The sequence below is a fragment of the Mesoplodon bidens genome, assembly GCF_964165515.1.
Source record: "Mesoplodon bidens genome assembly, chromosome: 18".
In the NCBI taxonomy this organism is placed as follows: domain Eukaryota; kingdom Metazoa; phylum Chordata; class Mammalia; order Artiodactyla; family Ziphiidae; genus Mesoplodon; species Mesoplodon bidens.
Window position 1 is genome coordinate 44,850,872 of NC_138175.1, and position 27,938 is coordinate 44,878,809.

The 27,938-nt window shown below is 55.7% G+C and overlaps 2 protein-coding genes and 1 long non-coding RNA gene across 4 annotated transcripts; 2 read left to right on the forward strand and 1 right to left on the reverse strand.

Annotated features, from left to right (window-relative positions):
- Positions 1-2,748: 2,748 nt before the first annotated feature.
- On the forward strand, positions 2,749-17,092 carry LSR (lipolysis stimulated lipoprotein receptor; the record flags this gene model as incomplete). 2 transcript variants are annotated; one of them, XM_081215343.1, is made up of 10 exons in its annotated part: positions 2,749-3,034; positions 4,216-4,560; positions 9,551-9,670; positions 11,565-11,621; positions 12,186-12,332; positions 15,395-15,556; positions 15,693-15,752; positions 15,852-15,983; positions 16,240-16,865; positions 16,960-17,092. In XM_081215343.1, 10 exons carry the CDS (start codon positions 2,749-2,751, stop codon positions 16,993-16,995), a joined length of 1,971 nt encoding a protein of 656 aa, XP_081071469.1. In that variant the 3' UTR covers positions 16,996-17,092. The 2 variants fall into 2 exon arrangements, with proteins under 2 accessions (XP_081071469.1, XP_081071468.1); XM_081215342.1 differs by lacking the exon at positions 11,565-11,621.
- LOC308605393 lies at positions 3,028-17,640 on the reverse strand. Its single transcript, XR_014013686.1, has 3 exons — positions 17,431-17,640; positions 12,438-15,081; positions 3,028-3,079 (listed from the first exon to the last, which is right to left on the reverse strand). It is a non-coding gene; the product is annotated as an uncharacterized lncRNA (long non-coding RNA).
- Positions 17,641-17,715: 75 nt separating this feature from the next.
- USF2 (upstream transcription factor 2, c-fos interacting) lies at positions 17,716-27,910 on the forward strand. The gene is made up of 10 exons (XM_081215605.1): positions 17,716-18,312; positions 18,583-18,629; positions 18,740-18,858; positions 18,995-19,195; positions 19,610-19,760; positions 19,885-19,972; positions 20,299-20,357; positions 26,787-26,881; positions 27,038-27,166; positions 27,261-27,910. Exons 1-10 carry the CDS (start codon positions 18,248-18,250, stop codon positions 27,348-27,350), a joined length of 1,044 nt encoding a protein of 347 aa, XP_081071731.1. The 5' UTR covers positions 17,716-18,247; the 3' UTR covers positions 27,351-27,910.
- The last annotated feature ends 28 nt before the right edge of the window (positions 27,911-27,938 follow it).

Sequence of the window (27,938 nt, forward strand, 5' to 3'; positions counted from 1 at the left end):
CATATACACCAATGTAATAGAATAGAAAACCCAGAAATAAACCCTTACATATACGGTCAATTGATTTTTGACAAGGGTGTCAAGATCAATTAGTGGGTAAAGGACAGTCTTTTCAACAAATGGTGAAGGAAAATCTGGATAACCACATACAAAAGAATTAAGTTGGACCCTTACCTTATACCATATACAAAAAATAACTCAAAATTGATCAAAGACCTAACTTAAGAGCTAAAACTATTAAACTCTTAGAAGAAAACACTGGAAAAAATCTTTATGACCCTGGATATGGCGACATTTTCATAGATATGACACCAAAAGCACAGGCAACAAAAGAAAAAATAGATAAACTGAGCTTCATCAAATTAAGAACTTTTGTGAATCAAAGGACACTATCAAGAAAGTGAAAAGACAATCGACAGGACAGGAAAACATATTTGCAAATTATATATCTGACGAGGGATTAATATTCAGAATATGAAAAGAACTACAATTCAACAGCAGAGAACAAAACAATGCAATTCAAAAATGGGCAAACATTTGAATAGACATTTCTCCAAAGAAGATACACAAATGGCCAAGAAGTAGATGAAAAGATGCTCAATATCATTAGTCATTAGGGAAATGCAAATCAAAACCCTGATGAGATGCCACTTCACACCAACTAGGATGGTTATAATCAAGAAAACAGAAAAAAACAAGTGTTGGTGAGGTGTGAACCCTTGTGCATTGCTGGTGGTAATACAAAAGGTGCATCGATATGGAAAACAATTTGGCAATTCCTCAAGTTTAAAACTAGAACTACAATATGACCTAGTAATTCCACTCCTAGGTATATATCCAAAAGGATTGTAAACAAGTATCTGTACACCCATGTTCACAGCAGCGTTATTTACAATAACTAAAAGGTGGAAACATCTCAAGTATCTAACAGATAAATGGATACACATAATGTGGTACATACATAAAATGAAATACTATTTCAGCCATAAAAAGGACAGAACTTTTGATTGCTATATATGCTACAATGTGGATGGACCTTGAAAACATGTGTAGTCAAATAAGCCAGACACAGAAGACAAATGTCATATGATTCCACTTAAATGAGGTACCTAGAATAGGCAATTTGATAGAGGAAGAAAGTAGAAAAGAGGTTACCAGGTGCTGGGGGCAGGTGGGAATGGGGAATTATTATTTAATACGTACAGAGTCTATACTGGGGATGATGAAAAAGATTGGATAGTGGTGATGAGTACACAACCATGTGAATGTAATTACTGCCGCTGAATTGTATACTTGCAAATGGTTATAATGATTACTATTACGGTATGTATACTTTACCACAACAAAAAAGTGTGTGTGCGGGGCGGGGCCGGAGGGGGATGTGACCTGGTTGAAATTTTATAAAAAGTGGTCAGGGAAGGTGTCACTGCAAAGATGACCTTTAAGTAAAGTCCTAAAGGAGAGGAGGATCAGGTGGCCATCTGAGGGACGGGTGTTCCCGCAGAGGAAGTAGTGAGGGCAAGAGGCCTGAAGTGAGAGGGTGAGAGGCACATTCCCGAGCGCTGAGTTGGCCAGTTGAGTAAGCCAGGGGGACAGTGGTGACGTCAGAGAGGGATCAGGCCACTTCCCAGTATTTTGATTTCTGCTGGGAGTGGGAGACACGGGAAGGTTTTGAGCAGAGGGGCATGATCCAACTTGGGTTTTAACAGGGTGCGGTCGAACAAAAAAACATCCCTGGGTACGTAACCCGCCAGCCAGTATCCAGTTTGCGACCTCAGGGGAGACTCCTCAGAAGCTCCCAGAGTTCTCCAGGATGCACTTCCCCTAGCCGCCATCGGGGGACAGCAGAGCCGCGTACAGCGCCTCGCGTTCCGGGTGCCTGGCCTCGCCCCACCCCGCCCTCGACGCAGGTGGCCCCGGTCCCTACGAATCCTTAGGCGGAAACCTTCCCTAGTCCCGCACCTCCGCTCAGCCCCTTTAAGAGCCAGTTTCCGGAGGCCTGACCTGGGGCGATGAACGCCCAGGGGCCAAACCAAAAGTTAGGAATTGTGGGGGGGGGAGGCGGAGAAAACTTCCAAAGTAGAATTACAACTTTTCCTGGGCCCCATTCCCCTAGGGCATCCCTAAGGAGGCAGACTTCCTTTCCGAAAACTTCGCTTGGGTCTTTATATCACCTAAGTGGAAGGCGCGAGAGGACCGCATCGCCTCAGCCCAGCCGAACGCGAGGACCCCGAGGGCTAGCGGAAAAGTCAGGCGCTAAGAGCAAGCCTCTTCCAGCCCAAGGCTCGCTTAGACTCGCTCCTCCCCGCAGGGTGTACCTAGGCGGGTCCATCACCAGGTGGGGAGAGGGGTGTGGGCAGAGAGGGAACAGGTGCGCGGCGGCGCCCGCCTCCCTCAACAGGTGAATCACCCCAGTTGAGTCTCGATTCTCGGTGATTCACACCCCGCTCAGCATGACCTGAGCAGGAGGTGGCCGGACGGGATCCCTAGTCTGCAGGCGCCCTCCCGGCAGGCTGGTCACTTGGTTCCGACCCTCGGGGCCGGAGCGCACCTGGGTCAGCCCACTTCCGGGGAGGGAGGTGGAGGAGCCCCTCCCCGCCGCCCACCCGCTAGCCCTGCCCTGTGTTCTCACCCTGTGTACCTGGGCCGATCCATTCCCCAGAGCCACGGGGGGTGGAGTGGCTCGGAGATCCACAGTGGGTCAAGCAAGTTTCTCCCCGAAAGCTGGAAGCGTGCTCTTCGTCCACGATGTCTCCTCTAGTTAAAATCCTAGAACAGGGTGGGCTTGGAATAGGAACAAGGAACGGAAGGAGGAAGAGGAGGAGCAGGCACCCCTCCCAGTCTTGGTGCGCGCCGCGCCCCCTACCCTCCGGGTACCTGGGAGGGGACGCGCGGGCGCGAGGCGTCCAGACCGCCGAGATGGCGCCTTTGGCCCGTCTTTGGCTTTTCTGGGGGCGGCTGGACTCCTTCCCGGCCACCCCGGGCTGGGGCACGGTCGTCTTCGTGTGGCTCTTTCTCAGCCCCTTGTGCACAGGTACGGAGAACGGGGCCCCTGGTGCCGCGGAACGGCGGGAGGGCACTGTAGAAGGGCGATGGATGGAGTCCTTCACTGCCCAGGAGGCAGGAGAACTGGGGGAGGGGGAGCGCAGAGACTTAAGACCTCCTGATCCCCAAGGTCTCCGGAGATCCCTTGTGTGCCAGAGAGGAATTCTCTATTCCTGCCTGAGAGCGCTCCCCCGCCCTTGTTCAGAGATAACAGGAAGTGAAACTCCCGGGACAGCGAATCCGGGAGCGGCAAGGAGAATGGGACCCTTTGTGGGGTAGGGGTGAAGGACCACCGATCACTGGGAAAGGCCGGGATGAGGACTCGGTAGCCCGCCGAGATTTCTAAGTCTTGGGGTAACGGGGAGAAGGCACTTGAGGGTTAGAGTAGAAGATTCCTAGGGGGAGAGATCAAGAAACAGCGCCCAGGCATTGGGTGGGTGCGGTATTGGAAACTCCCCACCCCGTAACCCAACCATGTCCGAAGTATCTGTGCGAAAGAGTCTGGTGGAAGGGACTCAAGGACTTGTTTGGAAACCATCTTCTGCTGGATCTGATGTTTGTTTGGGTGGGGGTATCAGAGGGACTTGACTTTTCAGCAGGCACTTTGGGTGTGTTCATTTGAGATGGTTTTGGGTGGGGTGAGGTGGGAGGCTGGTGGAGACATTACAGGGGGGGCTTTAACTATTGTATGCAAAGCAGTGCAAACAACTCCAAAATCCCTCCCTCCAAATTCACAGAACCCGGAGTAACTTGTAACACTTGGTGGTTGTTTTTGAAGGGGGCCCTTGAGCACTGTGGGCTTTGTGGGGGGCCGTTTGGGCTTGCCTGCACAGGCCACAGAGAGGCCCTTTCCATGACAGAATGGCCAAGGGAAGGGGGGGCAGGGGCGATTCCGAGGCCACACTCTGGGAAGAGGGGTGGACAGGATGTTCCAAGGAATCTGGCTATGTGACCTTGCACTGGCCACTTCAGCCCCCTGGGTCTGTAAAACGGGCATGATTATCAGAGCTATCTCACCGGTCTTGGGGATTAAGGAACAGTGTGTGCCAGGCGCTCTGTAAAACCGTACACTTGTCAATGTCAAGCTGGTGACAAGAAATGTTGCTCCTTCCTGCTGAAGCACCTCCTTGAGCTCACAGCGGTCCCTCTGCTGACTCTCCTTGTCCTCAGCCCCTGCCAGCGCCATCCAGGTGACTGTGTCAGACCCCTACCACGTGGTGATCCTATTCCAACCCGTGACCCTGCCCTGCACCTACCAGTCGACCACGACCCCCACGGTGCCCATCGTGATCTGGAAGTACAAGTCTTTTTGCCGGGACCGCCTCGCTGACGCCTTCTCCCCAGCCAGTGTTGACAACCAGCTCAACGCCCAGCTGGCGGCTGGTAACCCGGGCTACAACCCCTACGTGGAGTGCCAGGACAGCGTGCGCACCGTCAGGGTTGTGGCCACCAAACAGGGCAATGCCGTGACCCTGGGAGACTACTACCAGGGCCGGAGGATCACCATCACAGGAAGTACGTGGGGTGGGGAGGGGGGAGGCAGGGGATGGGCTGGGGCTGGATGGGGTGGTGGCGCTGGCTTCCTCATGCCCAACCTGGAGTCCCCACCTGGAAGCTCGTCAGCGCCAGTGTCTGAAAGGATTGACAGAGGGAGGGATCCTTCCTTCTACCCATCCGTCCACCCCTTTATTTAACAGCAAAGATTTATTGAGCACCTAACATAAACCAGGCACCGTTTGAGGCCTTGGATATACAGCAGTAAACAAAATCATCAAATCCCTTCCCTCCTGGAGCTTGAATTCCAGTGAGGGAGACAAATAAGATAAACACAACACATACTATCAAGTGCTTGAAGATAAAGAAAAGTGGGTAATGGAGAGAGAGGCAGGGGTTCTATAATAATACTAGTAATATCAGCAATAATAAGTAGAATTTATATAAGTAACAACTCATAAAAAGCCTCCTGTGTGCCAGGCTCTAATCCAGGTTGACATGGATTAACTCATTTAGACCACAATAATTGAGTGGGTAGATTCTGTTATTGTCATTTTACAAAGACCCAGAGAGGTCAAGTGACTTGCACAAGGTCACACAGCTGGTGGGATTCTAAGTCAGACACTTTGGGTCTAGTCTTCAAGCTAGTAACCCCTTTGCTTGGGAGTTCAGCAAAGAACTCACTGAGGAGGTATCAGGAGTGAATCGAAGGGATGAGGGGTTTTAATGGAGACAGCCTACAACTTGCCAGGTGCTTTATGCCCACGTTTTACACTCAGGACAGCTGAGGCACAGAGAGAGAAAGTAGCGTGTCTTGGTGCACAGCCAGTAAAGGGCTGGAGCTGGGATTTGAACTCAGGCAGCACTGAGAACCCTTGTCCTTCACCATAATGCTAGCTGCTGATAGGAGGTGCCTGTTGGAACCAGGTAAAGGGCAGTGGGGAAGCCGTTCATTCATTCATCCATTTATTTGGTATTTATGGGACATCTTCAAAGTGCCAGAAGCTATGGTAACCAGTGCTAGGGCTACAGGGGTGATCAGGTCAGCCAAGATCCCTGTCCGCAAGAAGGTGATGTTCTCGTGGGATGAGACAGGCAACAAACAAGCAGATAAAGAGAGTTTCAGAGAGTCCTGCAAAGTGCTACAAAGAAAACAGACCTGGGTGATATGTGATAATGCCTCGGGGCTCACCCCTTAAAACTGCTGCAAATATGATTTGAAGAGGAACTGGGACTGCACCCTAAAGAATCTAGCTGGCAGAGAGGAGGGTGATGGACAGCAGTGGGTGAGGGACGAAGGCTCACCTGCTTCAACAAGGATTCGAGTTTCAGTCATGGGCATGGGAGCCGAGGAGGGAAGGGGGCATCCCTTTGCAGACTCCGAGAGACCAGGCCTTGGAGCACAGTCCTTCCCACCCTCTGTCTAGACCACGGGCAGGGACCCAGCGTGTCAGTCTTGTTTTGGGGAGGGACTGGCCCTGCTGGCTCTGAATTTCCACGGGCAGCGAGCCCGAAGCATCCTGCTGTTCTTGTGGATAAACGGCTTCTTGCGGGTTCAACCTGTGTAGGCCCCTACCCCATAATCCAGGGACTTCTCCAGCCTGGACCAGGTTATGACCGGACAGCCCTGTCAGGACAGCTCCAGTCCTGAGAGTGCCCTTGAAGGCTGGCTGGAATTGTGCCCCGTTTGCTGAGTCCAGAACTCAAGTGACCTTCAGGCTCTATCTGGGGCAGATTCTTCCTGCTCCAGAGGCCCCACAGGCCCAGGTCTTTCAAGTTGCCTTGACCTGGGCCCATGTTTGATATAGGCCATGATTTGTAAACATCCATTGTGTGTATGTCCTTTCAGGAAGCCCAGTAGCCATGGGAGCTTCCTCCATTTCAGCTTTGAAGATGGAGAAAAGCAGAGTTCCCTTTGGAATTCCTAGGGTCACCAACAGCCCAGGTTTTAAAAGTGAAAGTCGTCCTGGGAAAACCAGAGCAGTGTCCCTCAGCTTGGGTGGGTCCCGCTTCCCCTTCCGTTCTTCCGTCCTTTGGGTGATGTGGGCGCCTGGATTGGGGCCCTGTTTCTACCTCTTCAGGCTGCTTGGGGCCCATGTGCCCCCCACTCAGTAGCGCTGGACCTGAGAGCTCATGGGACCCCCCTGAAATCATCAGGGTCACCTCTGCTGTGTGCAGATGAGGAATCAGAGGCCCAGGGAGGTAGAGGAAAGCCCAGCTCCTGTTCCCAAGTGGAGACCCGGCATTTTCTCCTTGCACCTAAAACAATTAGAGCAATGCCCAGCCCAGGTGATGTCAGGACCAGACATAGACTGGGAACAGGGTGTGCCTTGCAGGAAGGAGGTGGGCCCAGGCCTTAGAACTGATCAAAAGAAGCCGGAAAGTGGTATTTTTCATGGGTTTTGAAAACATTGTGCAGGCCAAACAAAACGCATTGAGACCCAGATCCGGCCCACAGGAGCCCAGAGTTTAGCTTCTGGCCTAGGAGCTCTTGCTGGCCTAGGGGCTGCCTTCCCGCCCACCTCCGGCTTTGGGCGGGGCCCTGCTCTTGGGTTCTGGTTTTGGAGAGGCATTTTTAGAGTCTGATTTAAAGATACAAGTGGAAAAAATGATGGGCCAATAGGGTGTTATGGAGAATCTGGAGGATTGGGGAGAATGTAGGTTAGAGTTTTAGGATGATTCCATGAAAGGACATATGCAGAGGGACCCAGCATATAGTAAGAGATCAATAACTGGGGGCTGAATACGGGACCACGAAGGGGAGTGTCTGCGCCCAAGGTCACCCTACCTTTCGGGTCACTTAAACTCCGCATGGTCCCCACCTCTACAACAGAGGCACTTCCTGTCTGCCTCCTATACTGCTATATCACCATCTGATCCTCGATCTGTTTAAATTTTTTATTTGTCTCTCTTTCCCAGTTAGGATCTGAGCCATGTAAGGGCAGGGGTTCATACCTGTCCTCTATAGCAGTGGTTCTCAAACGTGTGGGTCTTAGGGCCTCTTTACACTCTTAATTACTGAGGACCTCAAAGTGCTTTGTTTTTACAGTTAGAAAACTGAGATTAAAAAAAAATTTTTAATGATGATAATAAACTCTAGAGATGAGTATAAATAACATACTTTTAAGAAAAAATAACCGTATTTTCCAAATGAAAAACTTTAATGAAAACGTATGGCATTGCTTTTATATTTTTGCACATCTCCTTAGAGTCTGGCTGAATAGAAGCTGGCTTCTCAAAGCTGCTTCTGCATTCAGTGTATTGTGATAACACACACATGTAGCCTCTGGAAAGCTCCACACTACACTCATGAGATTAAGTGAAAAAGGCAAATATCTTACGATTATTATGAAAATAACTTTGACCTCAGGGATGCCCTGCAAAGGTCTTGGGGAACCCTGGGTCCCACAGATCACACTTTGAGAACTGTTGCTCTTTAGTACACCAGGTGCCTCATTTACTGCCTGGAACATCATCAGATGCATTCAGTAATCGTGTGTCACATATCGAATGACCTATTCGAATATAGCCACATGCCCAGAACACTAAGGAAGGTCAGCATGGGGAGGGAAGGGGTTCATTTCCAGATCCTGGCCAGGCCCTGGAGGACTCAGCAGTGACCAAGACAGACCAGGTTCTGCTTGCCTGGAGCCCGCTTTCTCCTGGGGACGGGATCATGGCCAGTCAGCCCCTAAGCTGGCTGATACAATTAGGCAGTCTGGCAGGGGAGCTGTGCCAGCAGGATGGAACCAGCCCTCTGAGGGTCTGAGAACACAGAGCCAGGCAGAGGGAACAGCAGGAGCGCAGGCTGAGGCAGTTGTGAGCCCAGCACATGGGGGGACAGTGAGGCGGCCAGTGTGTCTGGAGTCTAGTGAGTGAAGGGAGAGTGGGGGGGGGTGAGGCTGGTGTGGTGACCAGTGGCCGTGTCACTGCAAGGGCCTCGTGAGCCAGGGTAAGGCATTTGGAATGGTGTAGATAGACACTGAGAGAAGGTTTTTCTATGGATGTGAGGTCTTCCTTCCAAAGAATGAAGGAGGCTCCGGTTCTTTCATTCCTTTGGCAGTTGACTGATGCCCAGGTGCTGTGGACTGGGGCGCACGCAGCGGCTGCCCTTGGAACTGTCCTGGGGAAGGGCAGGGGGTCCGTGGGGCAAGGTGGTAGGCAGGTCCGAGGGAGCCAGAGAGCCGGAGCAGCTGGGGAGAAAGGATGTGGGCCTCTGGGGGTGTTGTCTCTGGCCTGTTCCTACCTCCTGTCCTCCAGGGGCCTAAGGTGGAGTTGCCCCCGCAGCCCCACCTCACACCCTGTCCCACCCTGGTGAATGGCTGGAGGGATTTAACTAATTAGGGCCTGAGGAGCAGAGAGGAAACCGGATGTGCCGAAACACTTTCTTTTCTGGTGTCATTAACAGGCTCCTTGCCTGGGGCTGCTTCTCTGAGCTTCCCCAAGCCCTGGGCCTGACCTGGAAGCGGGGTGCCGATGGTGGCCGGAGGACGAGGGAACTGGTCTAAGTCTCTCCCTCACATCCCCGCCTTCTCATGCCCGGGTGACTCCTGATTCCTGGAATCTGGCCTGTTTATCTTTGCCTCCTTATCCAGGACCCAGGCCCCTGGGTCTGCACTAGGCTCCATGGTGGGTTGTGTCTCGGGGAGTCGACTTTTGCTTTGGGACATGGGACAGAGGAAGGCGTTAAGTCTGAAGTGCTGGCTCTGGAGTCAGACCGTCCCAGCCCCACCACCCCAGTTTTTGCCACAATTGTACAGTTCATCAGTAATTTCACCAGACCTCTTTTCTCTACAAGACAGGGAAGATAACAGCACCATCTGACAGCCTTCTTGAAATTCCCCGCATTAAGTGTTTAGAACCGAGCCTAAGAGGTAGAGCGCCCGTGGTATGAGTGATTCAATTTTCACTCGTCTGTCTGCAGCCCCCTTCCCCACGGGCTCAGGGCAGGGGCTGCGGGCATCAGGCACCCGTCCCCCGAGGTGCCCTCACACGTCTCCTCCTGATGCAGATGCTGACCTGACCTTTGACCAGACGGCTTGGGGGGACAGCGGTGTGTACTACTGCTCTGTGGTCTCAGCCCAGGACCTCCAGGGGAACAACGAGGCCTACGCAGAGCTCATCGTCCTCGGTGAGTGGGCTGGGCCCTGAGGGACGGGGTCGGGGGCTGCTTCTGCCACTGCTGTATCCCTGCTCTCTGCCCTCCGGCTCACTCTCTGGGCTCTTGTCGCCTGCTCTGTTCTCCCCTCACAGCACCACCAGTCACTTGGGCTTATTTGTACCCTGCACCCCAGGCAGGGTAGGGACCCCTCGCCCGCCGCAACATTTCAGATAAGCCAGAGCCAGACTAAGAGTGGAGAGAAATGGGGACCCTACCTCTTCCCAGTCTCAGTTTTTTAAAATACAGAAACGGTTAGAGTTGATGTGCAGTGAACGAGGAGGGTTGATGGCGTATATAATTGAGAGGAGGCTTCCACCCCCAGAGCCACCTCTCACCCTGGAGTCCCTTGCCAAAGCACGGGAACCTGGCCTTCTGCCCTGCTGGGATGGCACTGTGTGGCTTGCATAGTTAGTGCTCCCCTTAAGCTCGGCTGCCTCTACAAGCTCAGGGGCAGGCTGGGGTACCCACCAGCAGCCCCCGCCTGGCTGTGAGGCTCCCCTGCCCCCGCCACATGTGGAAGGGATGCTGCCGTTAGCCAGATGCTCTGTTCTCAGCCGACACATACAGTCTCGCGTGGTGTGTGCTATATGTGAGATGTTGCCAGGTTGCACGTTGCCATCATCCCATGCATGATGCAAGGTAACGCATGTGTGCACGAGCCCATGATGGGGGAGTACGCTCCAGGGTGCTCAGATCGTGCAACAGAGTTCGTGTCTGGGTGACAGAATGCATGCACCAGTGACCCAGAGAACTCTGTGTGTTCTTTGGTAAAATGCACAATCTACATCAGCATGTCTCAAGTTTAGTCGCAGGACCCACTTACACTCTAAAAGATTATCGAGCATCTCAAAGAAGTTTTGTTTAAGTTTCTGTGGGTTATATTTATAGTTGTTTAACATATTATAAATTGAATCTGGCACACAAGCACACAATTGATTACCATCAGAGCAAATGACATCATCACACGTGATGGAGCCTGTGGAAAGCTCCCCTGCCTGCACCTCTACTGGCGAAGGAGAGTGAGAAGGGCAAACAATGGCTTAGTGTTATCAGGAGAGCGGCTTGGCCTCCCAGACAGGACCACACTTTGAGAACCGCTGGTTTATATGCTAGAACCTTCTCCTGGGGGCATGTGGCATGGGGTGCTGAGCTCTGGATAGAGCTTTGTTGGTGTACAGCCAGGTGTGCAGATGCCCGAGATACAGCACTCGCGAGGCACAGAGTGCCGGGCGGCACCTGAAGAAGACACTAGCTATGCCATGAAACTTGCATAGGGGACCCTGGTGGGCAGAGAACCAGGGCCATACTGTGACTTTTATGGGTTGTAGGCACTTTCGCCTTCAAGGGCCTCTTCCTCTGGATTAAAAAAAAAAAAATTATATTTTATGATTGTGTTGTTATAAAGACAAGTCATTGTTATATATTCAGTATTGTCGTATTTTTTTCTTCAGATTTTAAAATAAAACATTTTCATGGGCCCTAGCATTACTGTGCCTCTTGTGCCTGGTGGAACAGGGACTGCCCCTCTCACCTGGGATGGAACCCTTTGGGGCGATAGGACCTGTGTGTGTGGAAGAGATGGAGTCCCAAACAGGTCGACCCTTCAGAACCCATGGCATATATCCTGGAACCCTTCTGGGCAATAGAATCCCCCGTGGCGGGAGAGAGTGAGTGAATTACGTGATGGAAATCTTCTGGAAAACAGCACCCACATAGGATGGGGGTATGGGGGAGGAACCACATGCTAGGACCCTGCTAGTCCACCGACCCCACCTCTTCTGCAGGGCATACCTCCACCCTGATGACCCCGGGGCCGGGCTTCAGGGCAGGGGCAGCATAATCTGTCTCTCTTTTGTCCCTCCAGGCAGGACCTCTGGGGTGGCTGAGCTCTTACCCGGTTTTCAGGCGGGGCCCATGGAAGGTAGGGGGGGTGGAGTCCCCCATGCACCACTTACCGCTTCTGTCCGAGTACTCTCCCCAACCCTAAACGCCGCTCCCTCGGACCCCACTAATCACGCCGCCTGACTCCGACTCCGGGGCATCTAGTGACCTGGCTCTGGGCCGTGGGGTGGGGTGGGCTGGGCTGGGCTAGCTGACGAGGGGCCTGGGGTGTAGGCAGGGGGCTCCTGTGACTGGTGCCTGCAGTGCTCTTCTGGGGGTCGGGATCTGGGCAGCTGGCTCTCTGTCCCCTCTCAAGGCTACAGCCTATCTTGCTCTGGCCGGGTCGCCTTGCGTTCGCCGCCTTGTCCAGATGAGCCTGGGGCGAGCTGCCTAACTTTGGGGCCGGCCTGCATGGTAGAGGAGCGGGCGTCCCTCTGCAGCTGCGCCCCAGCCCCTGGTGTGGAGACTCCAGCGAGGGCTGCAGCTTCCCGGAGAGCTCTGCAGACGGCCCCTGCCCCACCCTCACTCCGCACTGCCCCCGGTGCCCGCATCCCTGTCCCCTCCCCGGCCTCCCAGCTCAGGGCCGGCTCTTGTCTCTCCGCAGACTGGCTGTTCGTGGTCGTGGTCTGCCTGGCTGCCTTCCTCGTCTTCCTCCTGCTGGGCATCTGCTGGTGTCAGTGCTGCCCCCACACCTGCTGCTGTTACGTCAGGTGCCCCTGCTGCCCCGAAAAGTGCTGCTGCCCAGAGGCCCGTAAGTGCCCCTCGCCCCTCGCCTGTCCGCCCCCGCTCGGCCTCCCTCCTGAGTCCAAGGAGAGGATGTGGCCATCTGCCTGCCTCGCGGGACGGTGCCACTCACCTGTCTGGAGGTTTTTGGCCCTGAGGCATGTGGGTTCTCAGCTCCCGGACCCGCGCTCCCTGCATTGGAAGGCAAAGTCTTAACCACTGGACCACCAGGGAAGTCCCGGCCTGGAGGTTTTAAGGGGAGCGATTTGGGAGCAAGTGGGCCAAGGAGGACCTGCTGTTTTAGATTATCATTTACATCCTTCAGCTCTTCACTTATTTTTTACTTTTCATTTATTTTGAGTCTTTCCTTTTGAAAGTATAATTTATGCACGTGGTAAAAAAAAAAAAAATTCAAATAGTACAAAACATTATTCACCGGAAAGTAAAACTCCCTTTAAAAACAGAATCTTGGGCTTCCCTGGTGGTCCAGTGGTTAAGACTCCACGCTTCCACTGCCGGGGGCACATGTTTGATCCCTGGTTGGGGAGCTAACATCCCACATGACACGCGGGGTGGCCAAAAAAAATAAAAATAAAAAAATAAAAACAAAATCTAAGCGAAAAAAGGGAGAAACCAAACAAGGTTTACAGCCCCAGCAAATTTAAGCATCTTTTAACAACCCACATCCACACAAGCACTCCGGATTTCCCAGGGATGCCGTTTAAGGACACATCCAGTGCCTCAGAGTGGGTACCAGCAGGCCTGGGATTAGACGTGGGACCAGAGATGGAGGGAGAAGCAGCAAACAAAACGGGGGTGGAAAGGAAGAGAGAGTCTCCCTCCTCCAGCTGCCCCGTTCCCCTTCCTCAGGGACCTCAGCACTGCCGGTTCCCTGGTTGCCTTCCAGAGAGCATCTTGGTGAACCAGCACCTCTGCACTCAGTTGTTGGGAAGTTCGCATGACTATTTTCATCAACTCTGACATGGAAGTTTACACTGGCTACTTTCTTAGATTCAGACATATCTGCTCTCTTGTTCCTTGTATTGAAAGTGGGCCATGAAAGCATACTTCCCCACTAGTTCTTAGTGAGGACACCTCACCTTTTCCTTCATCACTGTCAAGTTCACCATATCTTTAGTTGATGAACAGATGATGTTGGTAGATAGAAATAAATAACTTTACGTGTTAGGAGCACCTAGACTATGGAGACCAAAAGAGGGACAGACCTGCCCCTCTCCTGGCACCTGCTGATTTCTAGGCCAAGGTGGTGGAAAGAATTACCCATGTAGCTCAGATGGCTGTGTGTTGGCATCCTTATATTTAAGGTTTCCACGTGCCATAACTCCAGTGTCATATGGTCCAGGTAAAATCATAGGCAGTCGTTGCAAGCTTGGGCAGGTGGAGGTTTGAGGCCTGGCTGGACACCTTACCTGTTGGGAAGCCCAGTGAATGACCTCCCATCTCAGCCTCAGTTTCCTCCTCTGTAAAATGGGGCCATGGTAGAGCCCGCTGTACAGGGTGAGTTGGGATCCGGTGAACTGGTGTGTCCCGCGTTAACTGCAGGGCTTGGCCTACATAGAGTGTTCCCCGCCCACTAGCTGTTGGACATTGCTGCTGTCAGTGTTGGTAAATCAGAGCCCTGCCGCTCACACCACGTGACCTCAGACGAGCAGCTGGTTTCCTTCTCTGCAAGGTCCCGCTGTCACGGGGGCGTCGTGAGCATCAAGGGAGCACCGTGTATGCAGGCCCAGTCCATGCTGGCTAACTTTACGGTCACTGACCTCAGCAGTGGGCAACCTGCTTCATCGCGGCCCTGAAAAAAGAAATCCACTGCTCTCTGGAGGCTCGTGCTGGCTGTCCCCTCTCCCTCTCATCATTTTTAGTGAGAGCTTCTTGCTTATTGCTTGGGCAGTGGGTGTTGGTCATTTCACAGGTCGGGTGGAATCCCCAAGGGCTGCAAACAAGTTCGCAGTTACCCCACTAAGTAAGGCTGGGACCAGGACTGCAAATGCCAGTCCCAGGGCCCCATTTCCTCCATCCTGAGACCCTGTTACCCCAAACCGAGGTCCCATTAACTCCCTGCCGGAGGCCCTGTTGTTTCTGTCACAGCCACAGTCCTGCTGAGCTGTCCTGGAGCAGCGTCTCCCACAGTTAATTATAAAAGGGCACATCAGCTGAGCCGCTGAAGGGCTTCTTCAGGGCTGGGTGTGGTGGGGCCGAGCACTGAGCCTTCTGCTTCCCAACTGAATCAGAGGTGGAGGGAGCTTTCTGAGCCCGTCTCCCCACTCCATCTTCCTGTTGGAGTCCCGGGGAGGAAGCGACTTGCCCAGGCCCATGACTTTTCCCTCAAAGCAGCCACCAGAACCCAACCTCTTGCCTGGGGAGGAAGGTGGCAGGGAGAGGAGGAGGATTTGCCCTTGAGCTGTCAAGCCTAGAACCAGGCTGGGGCGGGGTGGGTGCGGCCCCCAAGTGGGAAACACTAGAGGAGATGCTTTGCTGCTTGGCTGAGGCAAGTGAACGCTGAGGCTCCCAAGGTCCTGCCTCAGACTGAGTCCCATCACATTTGGGTCTGCAAGACCCTGTGGGGAGGACCGAGCAGGCGTGAGAGGGGAGCAGGCACGGGATTCCCCCGGCAAGATTATCCATTTTTCTAGAGCAAGGGCTCAGCTGCCAAAGGGAATACTTGTTTTCCGGCTTGTGGGCTTTATCTATAGGGCACCTCTGCCCCTGTTGCTCTGTAGGAATGCAGGTCCAGGGTGGTCGCATCTTGTGATAAGCTGACAAGAGAGTTTGATGTAAAACCTTGTCAGATGTTGGCAAACCATCAAACTGTCTAAAACATACTGGCCTACCAGATCGGGGCCGCCAGCTGCCAGTATGCACCCCCCATCCTGAAACTTCTGTGAGGAATGGCACAGGAGGTGTGGACTCAATGAAGCTGATGTCCCCTAACCTCAGGGATGTTGCAGAAACCAAGCACCTAGGGAAGCTCCTCAGCCTGGGGTGGGGGTGGGGGGACGGGGGGAGGTGGGGTGGGAAGAAGGCATGTGGCCCCTGGGGGCCTTCTCATGCTATGTGTGTCCTTCCCAGTGTATGCTGCAGGCAAAGCTGCCACCTCAGGCGTCCCAAGCATCTACGCCCCCAGCACCTATGCCCACCTCTCCCCTGCCAAGACCCCGCTGCCCCCAGCCATGATTCCCATGGGCCCTCTGTACAACGGGTACTCAGGAGACTTCGACAGGAATAGCTCAGGTGAGGTCGGGGGGAGCCAGGAGCAGCTGGGGCAGGGGGTAGGCTGGGTAGTTGGCCATTAAGGGGTCTGGGGCTGGAAGGGGGGCTTGGGGGCTGGGAATGCAGGGTTTTCCTCCTGACAGCCCATCTCCCCCAGTTGGTGGCCACAGCTCCCAGGTACCCCTGCTTCGTGACACAGACAGCAACGTGACCTCTGGTGAGAACCAATCCTTATGAGGTTGGACATGCCTATAGGGGAGGGGGCTGGGTCAGCCTCCAGCCTCCCAGACTGATCACCTCCAACTCCTGTCCCCAGAAATCCGTAGTGGCTATAGGATTCAGGCCAACCAGCAGGACGACTCCATGCGGGTCCTGTACTACATGGAGAAGGAGCTGGCCAACTTTGACTCTTCTCGACCTGGTCCCCCGAATGGCCGTGTAGAGCGAGGTGAGGAGCCTTGGGGTCTGAGGGATTCTTGCGGGGGTTGGGGGAAACGTGACTCCCTGATACCTGCTCCAAATCCTGGACACAATCCCTCATTCCCTACCATGGCCACAGTGAACTGTACGATCATCACTAAATAGATGAAAAGCCTAGGGCCCCCTTGAGAGTATATGAGCCAAGTGGGTGACACTGCTGGATCACAGGGCTCCTGACATGAGGTCCTGACCTCCTCCCACCAGTGACACCTTCCTTCCCACAGCCATGAGTGAAGTCACCTCCCTCCATGAGGACGACTGGAGATCCCGGCCTTCCCGGGGCCCTGCCCTCACCCCGATCCGGGATGAGGAATGGGGTCACCACTCCCCCCGGAATTCGAGGAGGTGGGAACAAGAACCCCCCCTGGACCGGCCAGGGAGTGGCTGGGGGGCCGGGCGGCCCCGAGCCCGTTCTGTGGATGCTCTGGATGACCTCGCCCGGCCGGGCTCCGCTGAATCAGGGAGGTCTCCCCCAAGTAGTGGGAGGAGAGGCCGGGCCTGTGCACCCCACCGGAGCCGCAGCCGTGATGACCTCTACGACCAAGACCAAGACGACTCAAGGCACTTCCCACACTCCCGAGATCCCTACTATGATGACTTCAGGTCTAGAGGCCGCCCTCATGCTGACCCTAGGGCCCGGTACCACCCCTCCCGGGACCCTCCAGATGATGGCTCCAGGTCTGGGGGCCCCCAATATGATGGGCAGCTACTAGAAGAGGCCTTGAGGAAAAAGGGGCCAGCGGAGAGAAGGAGACCTTACAGGGAGGAAGAAGAGGAAGCCTACTACCCTCCAGCGCCTCCCCCTTACTCTGAGACTGACTCCCAGGCCTCACGGGAGCGGAGGCTTAAGGTGAGTGAACGGCCCTACCTGGCTCTAAGAGCCTTCCTGGACCCTCTTCTCCAGTCCTCCCCAGCTCACATCCTTCTTTCTTTTTGCCTTGCAGAACTTGGGCCTGAGTCGGGAAAGTTTAGTCGTCTGATCTCAACGTTTTGTATGTAACTTTTGTACTTTTTTTTTAATTTGAGGAATTACCGATGATCTTCTCCTCCTAAGACTAATAAACCTTATGATTACAAGTCCTAAGTCTGGAGGGAAGCGTTTGTTTTGCTGCGCGAGGTGGGGAGCCCGGACAGCTGCTGTGTGTGTCTGCAAAAGGCCGCATGTCCAGTTCTCTCTTGGGACTTGCCTCCCGATCCAGGAGGAAAGGACCAGCTCTGCCTTCTCCGTCTCTCGGCGGCCAGGAATACGTGCCCCACGCTGGCTCCGCCCCGCCCTGCGTGCGCGCCCCCGGACCCGCCCAGACGTGCGCATGCGCCTCGGGCCCCCGCCTTCGCGCACCACAGCGCGGCCCCCGGGGGCGCGCGTGCGCGCTCCTCTCCCCTTCCACCCCATCCACCCTTCCCCCCCGACCTACTTTTCTGTCTCCAAACCCCGCCGCCTGCCTCGTTCCCGGCGACCAGGGCCCCTCCTCCGGGTTCCCCGGCGTTCCATCCAGGCCCGCGTTACACTCGGGCGGCCCGCCGGCGGGTGCCGGGGCGGCGGCCGCGGAGGCGTCGGCGGCGACGGCGACCTCGCGCCCCGCCGATACCCGGGCCCGCGCGCCCGCCCTCCATCGGAGACAGACAGCGCGCGCGCTCCCCGGGGGCTGCCCTCCCCCCGCGCGCGTCGGCCCCGGGCTCGCGCCGCCGCCGCCGCGCGCGCGCAGCTCAAGTAAAGGAGGAAAAAAAAGGGGGAAAAAATAGAAAGCGGCGGCGGCGGCTGCAGCAGCGATCCGCCGCCGCACTGGGCCAGGCCGGGCGGCGGACGCGCGAGCCGGCGACCCAGGGGAGAGGCTGCGGCCATCCAGGGCGGGCCGGGTTAAAAACAAAAGTCGCGGCGGCGGCGGCTATTCAAGGAAGGAGGCCCGAGGGCCGCGAAGAGCGGGCGGGGGGCGGCTGCGCTGCGTCCCGGAGCCTAGAGCCGCCGGGAGCCGGCCGGCGGGCGAGAGGGCGGAGGCGGCTGCAGGAGCAGCGGCGGCGGCGGCGGCGGCGGCGGCATCTCCTCCTCACATGACCCCACTGTTTGTCCCCGTGATCAGCGCGAGCGGCTCCCGTGTCTCCTCCGTCCCCTCCTGCCGCGCGGCGTGAGCGCCGGGCTCGGGGCCCCCCCGGCCGCCCGCCCCCTCCCCTCCCTCCCTCCCCTCCCCTCCCCTCCCCCCCGGGCCCGGCGCCCCCCCCGCCCCCACCCCCCCCATGGACATGCTGGACCCGGGTCTGGATCCTGCTGCCTCGGCTACCGCTGCTGCTGCCGCCGCCAGGTAAGGGAGCCCGGCCGGTCCGCGCCCCCGCGCGCCCTGGCCCCGGCCCTTCGGCCTGGCGGCCGGGCCGCCATGATCCCGAGCGGCCGCCGGGCCCAGCTCAAAATGGAGGCCGCGAGGGAGGGAGGACCCGCGCGAATATCCCTGGCCCCCGGACCTGGCGGTGCCGCAGCCCCAGACAGGGGCGGGCGGGATGGGGGCCCTGCACCTGGGCGAAGGGGCGGGGGCGCGGGCAACCTTGACCCCCTCTTCTTCCCGTCCTCCCCGCAGTCACGATAAGGGACCCGAGGCAGAGGAGGGCGTCGAGCTGCAGGAAGGTGAGTGCTCGCGGGGCCCACCGGGGCCGCGACCTGCGCCCGGGAGGGCACTGGGAGCGCCCTGGCCCGCGCCACCTCTGACCATCCCCCCTACCCTCCTCGGACCGCAGGCGGGGACGGCCCTGGGGCGGAGGAGCAGACGGCGGTGGCTATCGCCAGCGTCCAGCAGGCGGCGTTCGGCGACCACAACATCCAGTACCAATTCCGCACAGAGAATAATGGAGGACAGGTGAGCCTGCGGGCCCGGAGACCGGCGGGCAAGTGGAGGGTTGAGCCCCGGGTAGAGTGGGCGGGCTGGGGGGGGCTCGGACCTGGCCCCTACCCGGGCCCCAGCGCGGGTCTTCCTTCTCTGCCGCCCCCTGCAGGTGACATACCGCGTAGTCCAGGTGACTGATGGTCAGCTGGACGGCCAGGGCGACACAGCAGGCGCCGTCAGCGTCGTGTCTACGGCTGCCTTCGCGGGGGGGCAGCAGGCTGTGACCCAGGTGGGTGTGGATGGGGCCACCCAGCGCCCCGGCCCCGCTGCTGCCTCTGTGCCCCCAGGTCCCGCAGCGCCCTTCCCACTGGTAGGTGCCCAGCAACCCCTGGGGGGATGGAGAAGGGACACTGACTCTGTTCTTGGGGAGCCCCAGGGGGTGGGGCACGTGGGACCAAGATGCTGCCTTCAGGCCCTCAGGTGGAATCTATTCTGCACGATGAAACCTGGGGCAAGATCTTTGGAACTTTTTGTGTGTGTGTGTGTGTGTGAAAGGGGGATCACGGTAACGGGAAAGTCTCTTTAAGAGTTAAAAGTGGGTCAGTTCACTAAGTGATTGCTGAGTATCTGTCGAGTTCCAGGGCTGTGAGACACAGGGCAGAGTGGCACACACAGGGGTTCCCCACTCTCCCTAGAGAATGCAGTAAACATCAAATGTGGCAACTAGGGGATGGATTGGGGAACAAAGATGGCTAAGGGTGGCCTCTGTCCTCCTACTCCCTAGGCTGTAATCCAAAATCCCTTCAGCAATGGTGGCAGCCCTGCAGCTGAGGCTGTCAGTGGGGAGGCACGATTTGCCTATTTCCCAGCGTCCAGTGTGGGAGATACCACGGCTGTGTCCGTACAGACCACAGACCAGAGCTTGCAGGCTGGAGGTAAAGGAAGGAAGGGGCCAGGGCGGAAGGCAGGGGAGGCAACAGGCCTAGCAGGGAGGGAAGCTCCCCCAGCCAGTTCTGACTCTGTCCCCAGTTTTAGCACTAATCCCTGCTTTCCCTGCAGGCCAGTTCTATGTCATGATGACGCCCCAGGACGTGCTTCAGACAGGAACGCAGAGGACAATTGCACCCCGGACACACCCCTACTCCCCGTATGTGCAGGAGACCTGGTCCCAGGAGTAGGGGACACTGGGAGGGCCTGGTGTGGGGGCCCAAGGAAGGGAATGTGTTTCTGAAATCGGAGCCAGGCAGTTGAGTACACGGCAGGCAGTTGGTGTATTTTTTGGTCGGTTTTTGTTTCTTTAGTTTAAGTAAAGAAAATGCCATATTCTCTCTCTCTGTGTCTCTTTCTTTTTCTTTTTCTCTCTCTGCATATGGATATGTGTTGCAGAGATCATTTTTAAGTCTGACTCCTTAATAAATGTTTGGACCAATGGGCTGGAGGTAACACGCACCTATTTTTTCTCTTCTTTTCTAGGAAAATCGACGGAACCAGGACACCACGGGATGAGAGAAGGAGAGCTCAACATAATGAAGGTAAGGTCGGGGTGGAGCTACTGGGTCTCACGGGCACAGCCTGGCCCGGTGCTTGGAGTCACAGATCAGCAGGCATGCGACAAGTGAGTGAGAGGTGCTTGTCGAATGCTGGAAAAGCAGAAGTGTGGAGGTTCGCTGTCGCGAGCAAATAGGCAGGAGGCATGAGCTGCAGTGTGTTTAGCATCCTGGCTAGTGACTTTGAATTAATTACTAATATTTTAAATGGCAAGTTTCACATTCATGTATGGATTTCCTGCTCCTCTTGGAAAGTTGGGTTGGTCTGGCTCACCTGGACCTGCCTTCCCATGAAGCAGCTGTTTTGCTCAAGCCCCCCACGCCTCTGCCAGCCTAGCTTCCAGAAGTAGCTCTGGTCTGAGAGAGAGTACATCTGAAGATGAAACTGCAAGAAGTCCATGTTTCTGGCTGAGGCCAGAGCATGTCCAGGGGATACTTCCACCCAAATAGCCATCATTCAGTAGATATTTCCTGAAGGTGGATACTAGGCTGGGCAGTACATGCCCCGTGCCAGGTCTGGGGCCTAGTTTGGAGTGTCCAGGAAGCTCAGAGTAGTTCAGGCTGTTTGACTGAACACTGACTGGGGGATCAGGTGACGTTTCCCCCAGGGAAGTGGCCTTTGGGAGTGCCTGTCCAGCAGAGGGAAGCACAGGAAGGCAGGGTAGAGTGAGCTTGCTTCGTGGGTGCTGGTTTGGTTAAAGCAGAGGTTCTATGTGGAGTGCTTGGGAGGAGAGAGTTGGGAGGGTCAAGGAAGGCCTTGAACGTCAGGTTGAGGACCTGAGAGTCCTAAAGGTGTTTGATTGGGGGGTGGGCTTACGCGGCTGTGATCTAAGCTGCTCAGTGAGTTCAGGCATTCATTCAGCACATACGTACTGTGTGCCAGCCCCTGTTCTAGGCCTCAGATACAGCAGCAGATAATGGAACAGACACCTTGGCTCTCACAGGGTGTTCATTCTGGTGGGAGAGACAGAAACTACAGAAAGCTACAATAAGACGTCAGGGAACATAAATCATGTGTCACGTGAAGGAAGATAAGCCCGGGTAAGGAGATGGAGGGTTATGGCGGCAGTGTGCTCTGTAGGCCTCTCTAGAAGTGACGGTTGAGCAGGGGCCTGAAATGGGAAGAGTCCCAGGCAGCGAGGGACAAGCAAGTGCAAACGCCCGGGCCTGGGCTGGAACAGACTTGGTGTGTCTGAAGAAGAGCAGGTTTCAGGAAAGATAAGAGGAAGTTGGTGGTGTCGTGGGTGGCCTGGCCAGGGCCAGATCACGTGGGGCCTTGTCAGAGGCCCTCCCGGGGTCCCCGTTCCTAAATCTTTATTCTGCTTCGAGGGGAAGTAAGTAGAGGGATTGTGTGTGGAGGCTGGATGGTGAGGGTGATGGGGCACCAGAGGCTAGGGAAACAAGAGTTGACTGCATCTGTGGGCCTCAGACAGGGCGGGGCCTGAACGGGGCTTGTGGGGGCCCAAGCTGTGGGGCGGAAGAGCACAAGGCTGCAGAATCAGGATTTCGTGAATCAGGCTTTCATGACAGGGTCAGGTTCATTTAAAGGGAAGGGGTGAGTGTGAGCTTGGTTTTGGGTGTGATGGGTTTCAGGGGTCTCCAGTGGGCTACCTGGGCAGTCCTGGCTCTACTGCGTACTGGTTGTATGACCTTAGGCTGGTTCTTAACCTCCGCGCCTGTTTAGTCCTCTTAAGAATGCGTTAACATGGGCTTCCCTGGTGGTGCAGTGGTTGAGAGTCTGCCTGCCAATGCAGGGGACACGGGTTCGTGCCCCGGTCCGGGAAGATCCCACATGCCACGGAGCGGCTGGGCCCGTGAGCCATGGCCGCTGAGCCTGCGTGTCCGGAGCCTGCGCTCCGCAACAGGAGAGGCCACAACAGTGAGAGGCCCCCGTACCGCAAAAAAAAAAAAAAAAAAAAAAGAATGCGTTAACACGACTGACTATCCCAGAGGTTCGTAGTGAGGGCGCAGCACGTTGAGCCGTGAGCCCCCAGCAGGGTGGTGTGCCTCCTGGTAAGACCGCAGCTGACGATTCTCGGGAGACCAGCCAGCCACCCTCCACCCTCCTCTCACTCTGTCTCTCACTGGATTAATCCAGCTCCAAAGTCTTGACTCCTCCTCATCCTATAAAAATCAGTTTCGCTGTGACCTTGCCCTTGCCCTCCAGCTGTGGCCTGCCCACTCTCTCCTAACCTGCAGAGCGTTTGACCCACCCTCTGCCTGGCCTCCCCGTACCCTTGGCAGTCCGGCTCATTTCTCTATCAAAACGGCTCTATTTAAGGTCACTCGTGATGACCTCATTGCCAAATCCACTGGCTTCCTTTCCTGTCTGCGCTCCAAGCATCTGACCCTGCCCGTTCCCCTCCTTTCGGGAATGTTCCTTTCTGCTCTACCTGCTCTGATTCTCCTTTCCAGCCTGCTCCTGAGGGCAGGGCTTCACAGTCACGGCTGTCCTCACGAGGTGCTGAATGGGTCGGTCGGAGGGGGAGCTTGGGAGTCCATGTTTCAACAAGTTCCCCAGGTGACTCTTCACAATGGGCGAGGTTTGGAAAGTGCTTTGGCTGTTAGTGTTTCTTGAGGTCCAGCCCCTTCTTCTAGCGGTCTCAGGAGAGTGAAACATCAGGCCCAGGGATGGTCAGTATCCCCGAGACCCTATCCCCGGTTGTCAGTGTCTGTCATTTCTCCCGGGAGTGCGTCTGCGAGCTTTATCCAGAAAAGTATGTGATTCCAAAAAGGAGAGACGGCCCCCTGATGTCCTCCCAGGGCTTCCCCCGCCCCCTGCACTGCACAGAGCTGTCTTTCTGCTCCATCTCTCTGGATCTCCTCCGCACCCATATTTTGAAGTGCCCGTTCAAACTCTCCACTTCTGGTTGTCCTTGAAACACCTCACACTCAGCTTGTCCAAGACAGAACCTTCTGTCCCTCCTTCCCAAAGCCTCCCTTTTCCAGAGCAGCAAAAGGCACGCCTGTCGTGATTACCCCAGCCAGACTTGAGAGCCAGGCCGCTTCACCTCCGCCCTCTTCTTCCCTCACGTCCACAAGCCCTGAGACGCTGTGCCGAAGTGGACCTCGAACCAGCTCTGTCTCCTGTTCCCTCTTTCCCACATTTCTTGGTACCACAGGGGCCCATCTCTGGGCCACAGATGCTTCAGGGGCCTGAGGGAGTCAGGATACTTAGTGCGGCAGAAAGGGGAGTGGTGATCTCTGTGGAGGACTGGGGTCTGTGTGTCTGTCCTGCCTGAAGGGTGGCTTCGTGGTGCCAGCCATTGCTGCTGTGTCCGAATTTGGGCCCACTACTGCCAGGACCTCTGAGAAGCCAGAAATCCAGGTCTTTATATGAAGTCTGATTTTTGAGTTGCTTTTTCTATTGCATCGGTTTCCACTCGTACTGTTACTAATTTATTTCTTCTGCTTAATATGGGTTTAATTTGCTGGGGGTTTTCCCCCAGCCTCTTAAGATGATTTTAAGCCTTTCTGTTTTCTCAATTTAAGCCTTTACAGTTGTAAATTCCAGTCCAGTGCTGCTTCAACTGTATCCCGTTTGGATAGGTTGTGCTTTCTTGTCATTCAATTAAAAATACTTCTAGTTTTCCTTATGATTTCTTCTTTGACCCATGGCCATGGGTTATTTGGAAGTGTGTTGTTTAACTACAAATGTTTATGGATTTTCTGGCTATCTTTTTGTTACTGATTTTTAAGTGAGTTTTGTTGTGGTCAGAGAACATACTCTATGTATATAATTTCAGTTATTTGAAATTCGTTGAGACTTACTTTTACGGCCCCAAATATGGTCTATTTTGGTGAGAGTCTCTGTGTGTGCTTGAGAAGACAGTGTATCTGCTGCTGTGTGTGGAGTGTTCCGTCGGTGGTAGCTGGGTCAGGTTGGCTGACAGTGCTCAGGTTTTCTGACCTCATTCTTTTATCTACGTGTCCTGTCAATTGCTGAAGAGTGTTGATGTCTTACATTTGTGGATTTGCCCATTTCTCCCATTAGTCCTGGCAGATTTTGCTTCTAAATTGTGTTTTAAATGTCGTATGGGTGTGACTTAAGCCTTCTGAGGAACGGACATGGCCTTGGTTTTAACTGGCCTTCCTCCATTTCAGTTGTGCCGAAGTGGTCTTCCCAAGCTACAGGCCTGACCACATTGCCAAGAAAGGCCCTAGACTCGAAGGCCTAGACCCCTAGGGGAAGAGAAGACAAGGTCCAGACCTGCTAGCGGGGCATTCAGGGCTTCACAACCTGTTTCTACAATCTATTCCTGCCACCCTGCGCCACCCCCTGCACCCTCCAAGGTGTTTCCATATCACCGTTTCTGGGTTTCTTGATGCCTGTCTGCCTGATGTCCTTCCTCTCAGAAACCAGCCCAAGTGTTTCCTTTCTAAATCCTTCTCTGAAGATATACCCCACCTTGCTCCACGCAGAATGCATCGTTCCACCCTGGCGTTCCCCAGGCACTCGATAGGGTCTGCAGATATAACACACAGTCCTGTGGCGTCAGTGTCTCCTGTTCACGTGCATATCACGCTGGTGCTGTGAGTGCCAGCAGGACAGAGGTTGAGTCCACCGTGGACTTCAGCCTCGCGGAGTGCCCTGCACACAGTAGGGCAGGCGGTAAGTTTTGAAGAAGCAAATGCGAACTGCTGTCCCCTACCCCCGGTGGCTTGAAGTGAGGAGCGTGTGTGGGATGCAGCTGCAGTGCGGTGCCCAGGCTCAGGAAGGAATGCCGGGCTGCGGGAGGGCAGGGGAAGGAGCTGGGCCGCCATCTGCTCTAGAGCTCCTCAGCTGAACCCCTAGAGCGGAGCGCGCTGCTGAGGGACGTGGTGGCCAGTGCTGCCAGGCCTGGGCAGACCCTTAGCTCCGCTGCTGTTTTGGACCACAGAGTCCCCAGAGACTGTAAGACAGGGTCGTCCTCGCTGGGAAGGTTCACTCACCGCGGTAGTGATGGGGCCCAGGCCTGTGTACTCGCTGACCCCGGGGCCAGGGTCAGGCGAAGCTCAATACTGGGCACCATTCTTAGCGTGGTAGGGGGAGGTTTCGGCGGAAAGAGAGGAGAGTGAGGGAGGAAGTGAGTCCACGTGGGAGGGTGTTGTCACCGAGGCCAAAGTGGGGGGCTCTTGGAAGGACCGGTCAGCAGCGAATGGGCAAAAGCAAGTGCCCGGAGAAGACAGTTGGATGTGCCTGTTAGTGGCCAGGCCCATCCTTTGAGGGAGCGGCCGGGTCGAGGGGTGGGGCTGGCCTCAGCGGAGGAGAGGAGTCAGGGGCAAGCTTCTGGCCCACCCCGTCTTTCTCACGCTCACCCGACCCCTCCCCCAGTCTCCCAACCCTGAGAAAATACCCCTTTGCCCTCCTTGCCAGGTCCCACCTACAGCCCCCACTCCTCTATAGACACACCTGCATTGGTCCATGGGCTGCCCTGGCAGGGGGATGAGAGTGTGTGGGTGAGAGTCGCAGGGGCAGCTGGGCTTTCTTGTGTGTCCTCAGCAATTGCCTAGTACGAAGGGCTGGGATAGCTTTGTTCAGTGAGCCCCAAACCAGGGGTCTCAGGCTGCCGTGCAGGCAGACCCCAGGCCGCCGTCATAGGTCGTGACAGGCCAGATGAGAAGGCAGGGCAAAGACACATACGAGTCCTGCCTGAAGGGGGCCCCTTCCCCGCAACTCAGCAGACAGAGTGAGATTGTGGTGGTTTATGAAATAAATCACAAATCTGGACTTTTCAAGTGAAATCTCCCAGAAGTTTGTCAAACCTGGCCTTCAAGAGAGGGTTCGTAGCGTTTCTTTCTGGGTGACCCAGTGCCCTGACGGGCCAGGCCCCTGAGAGCCGCAGTGCCAGCCGGGGAAGCTGCAACTTGCTGCGGGGGCCCTGGAAAAGGACTTCCAGTGGAGTCCTTCCAGTGAGACGTGGTCAGACCGTGATTTTTAAAGATGAAAAGAGAAATAGGATCATGGGGCCCAGAGCTGTGGGGAGACCTGAGCACCGTGGAGAATCAAATGCAGGGGCCGTGGGGACTGGAGAAGGGTGCCCGGGTCCGGTGTAAAGGGCTCTGGCCTATTCTTGCCTGCCAAGAACACGTGCCCACTGTGGCCACAACTCCAGTTTTCAAAAGAGGCCAATTGTTAGGTGAAGTTTCCTAATTTTTAAACGTTGATTCAAATTTTTGAAAACACGCTGGGCAGGTCAACAGCGAACCCTGCAGCCCCCCAGCTGTCGATCCTGCCTTTAGGTACGTGTGGCACTTGAGGGTTCCTCTTGAGGAGCTATGCGGAGTGGGCTGGAGCCAGCTGCCTCCGTCCACTTGCTGGCGGTGTGACCTTGGGTGGCCTCGGCTCTCAAGGCATCTGCCTTAGGAGGGGAATCTCCCGGGCACAGAGCGAGCGCTGTGAACGTAGCCTTGTTCTTGCTGTTCTTGCTGCAGTGGAGCGGAGGCGGAGGGACAAGATCAACAACTGGATCGTCCAGCTTTCAAAAATCATTCCAGATTGTAATGCAGATAATAGCAAGACAGGAGCGGTGAGTGCCCTCCGGCCCTCAGTGCTGTGGCGGGCCCGTCCCCCGACCCCCTTGCGGAGGGTCTGCCTGACCGCCAGAGGCGGGAGTCGACCGGGGCTGAGCCGGTGGGCGGTGGCCAGCGGGCGGTGCTCGCTGATGCTCATGCCCACCCCCCAGAGTAAAGGAGGGATCCTGTCGAAGGCCTGCGACTACATCCGGGAGCTGCGCCAGACCAACCAGCGCATGCAGGAGACCTTCAAGGAGGCCGAGCGGCTGCAGATGGACAATGAGCTCCTGAGGCAGCAGGTGAGCGGCAGGCCTGGGAGGGTGGCGGGGCGCCCAGGAACCCCGAGACGCGGGGAGCCAGCCCTGGCTGCTTGTGCCCCGTCGTGTCTGGCAGATCGAGGAGCTGAAGAACGAGAACGCTGTGCTCCGCGCCCAGCTGCAGCAGCACAACCTGGAGATGGTGGGCGAGAGCGCCCGGCAGTGACGCCCTCCGCCCCGTGCGGCGGGGGCCGCCTCCGGGCCCCTGCCGTCCCTTTTCCCAGCCCTTAGCACAGAGAGGGACAGATGCCCCTCCCCCAGCTGCGTTTTTTTATAGTAGATTTTTAACAAAAAACGGGGAGAAATAATGCATTTCTGTGGATAAGCACCCACTGCTCTCCTCAACTTGGAAACAATATCCTCCCTGCCCGTCTGTCTGTCTCCCTTCTCCCGGCCCCCACTCAGCCCTGGCACTTCTAGTGGTCTCACCTGGAGGCAAGAGGGAGGAGGACAGAGCCCCTGCCATACCCCACCGCCTCCTTGGACTCTAGAGGTACTGAGACAGGGTGCTTAGGGGAAGGAGGGGAGCCTTTGGGGGGCCAGCCCTGGGGCCTGGACCTAAGCAGGGAGGCCATGTCCCACCCCACCTCTTGTTTCTGGAACCCTGCTCCCCTTTGGGTGTGTGAGTGTGTTCTAATTTTCTTTATGGAAAAAATGGACAAAAAAATAGAGAGAGAGAGAGGTATTTAACTGCAATAAACTGGCCCCATGTGGCCCCGCCTTGTCTGTCTGTGTATCTGTCCATCTCAGGTGT

Bases quoted from the DNA above. Each gene is read 5' to 3' on its own strand.
- USF2 (XM_081215605.1), top strand. From the start codon at position 18,248: ATGGACATGCTGGACCCGGGTCTGGATCCTGCTGCCTCGGCTACCGCT. The intron at 18,313-18,582 runs GTAAGGGAGCCC...TCCTCCCCGCAG, and splicing joins GCTGCTGCTGCCGCCGCCAG to TCACGATAAGGGACCCGAGG. The intron at 26,882-27,037 runs GTGAGTGCCCTC...CCCACCCCCCAG, and splicing joins ATAATAGCAAGACAGGAGCG to AGTAAAGGAGGGATCCTGTC.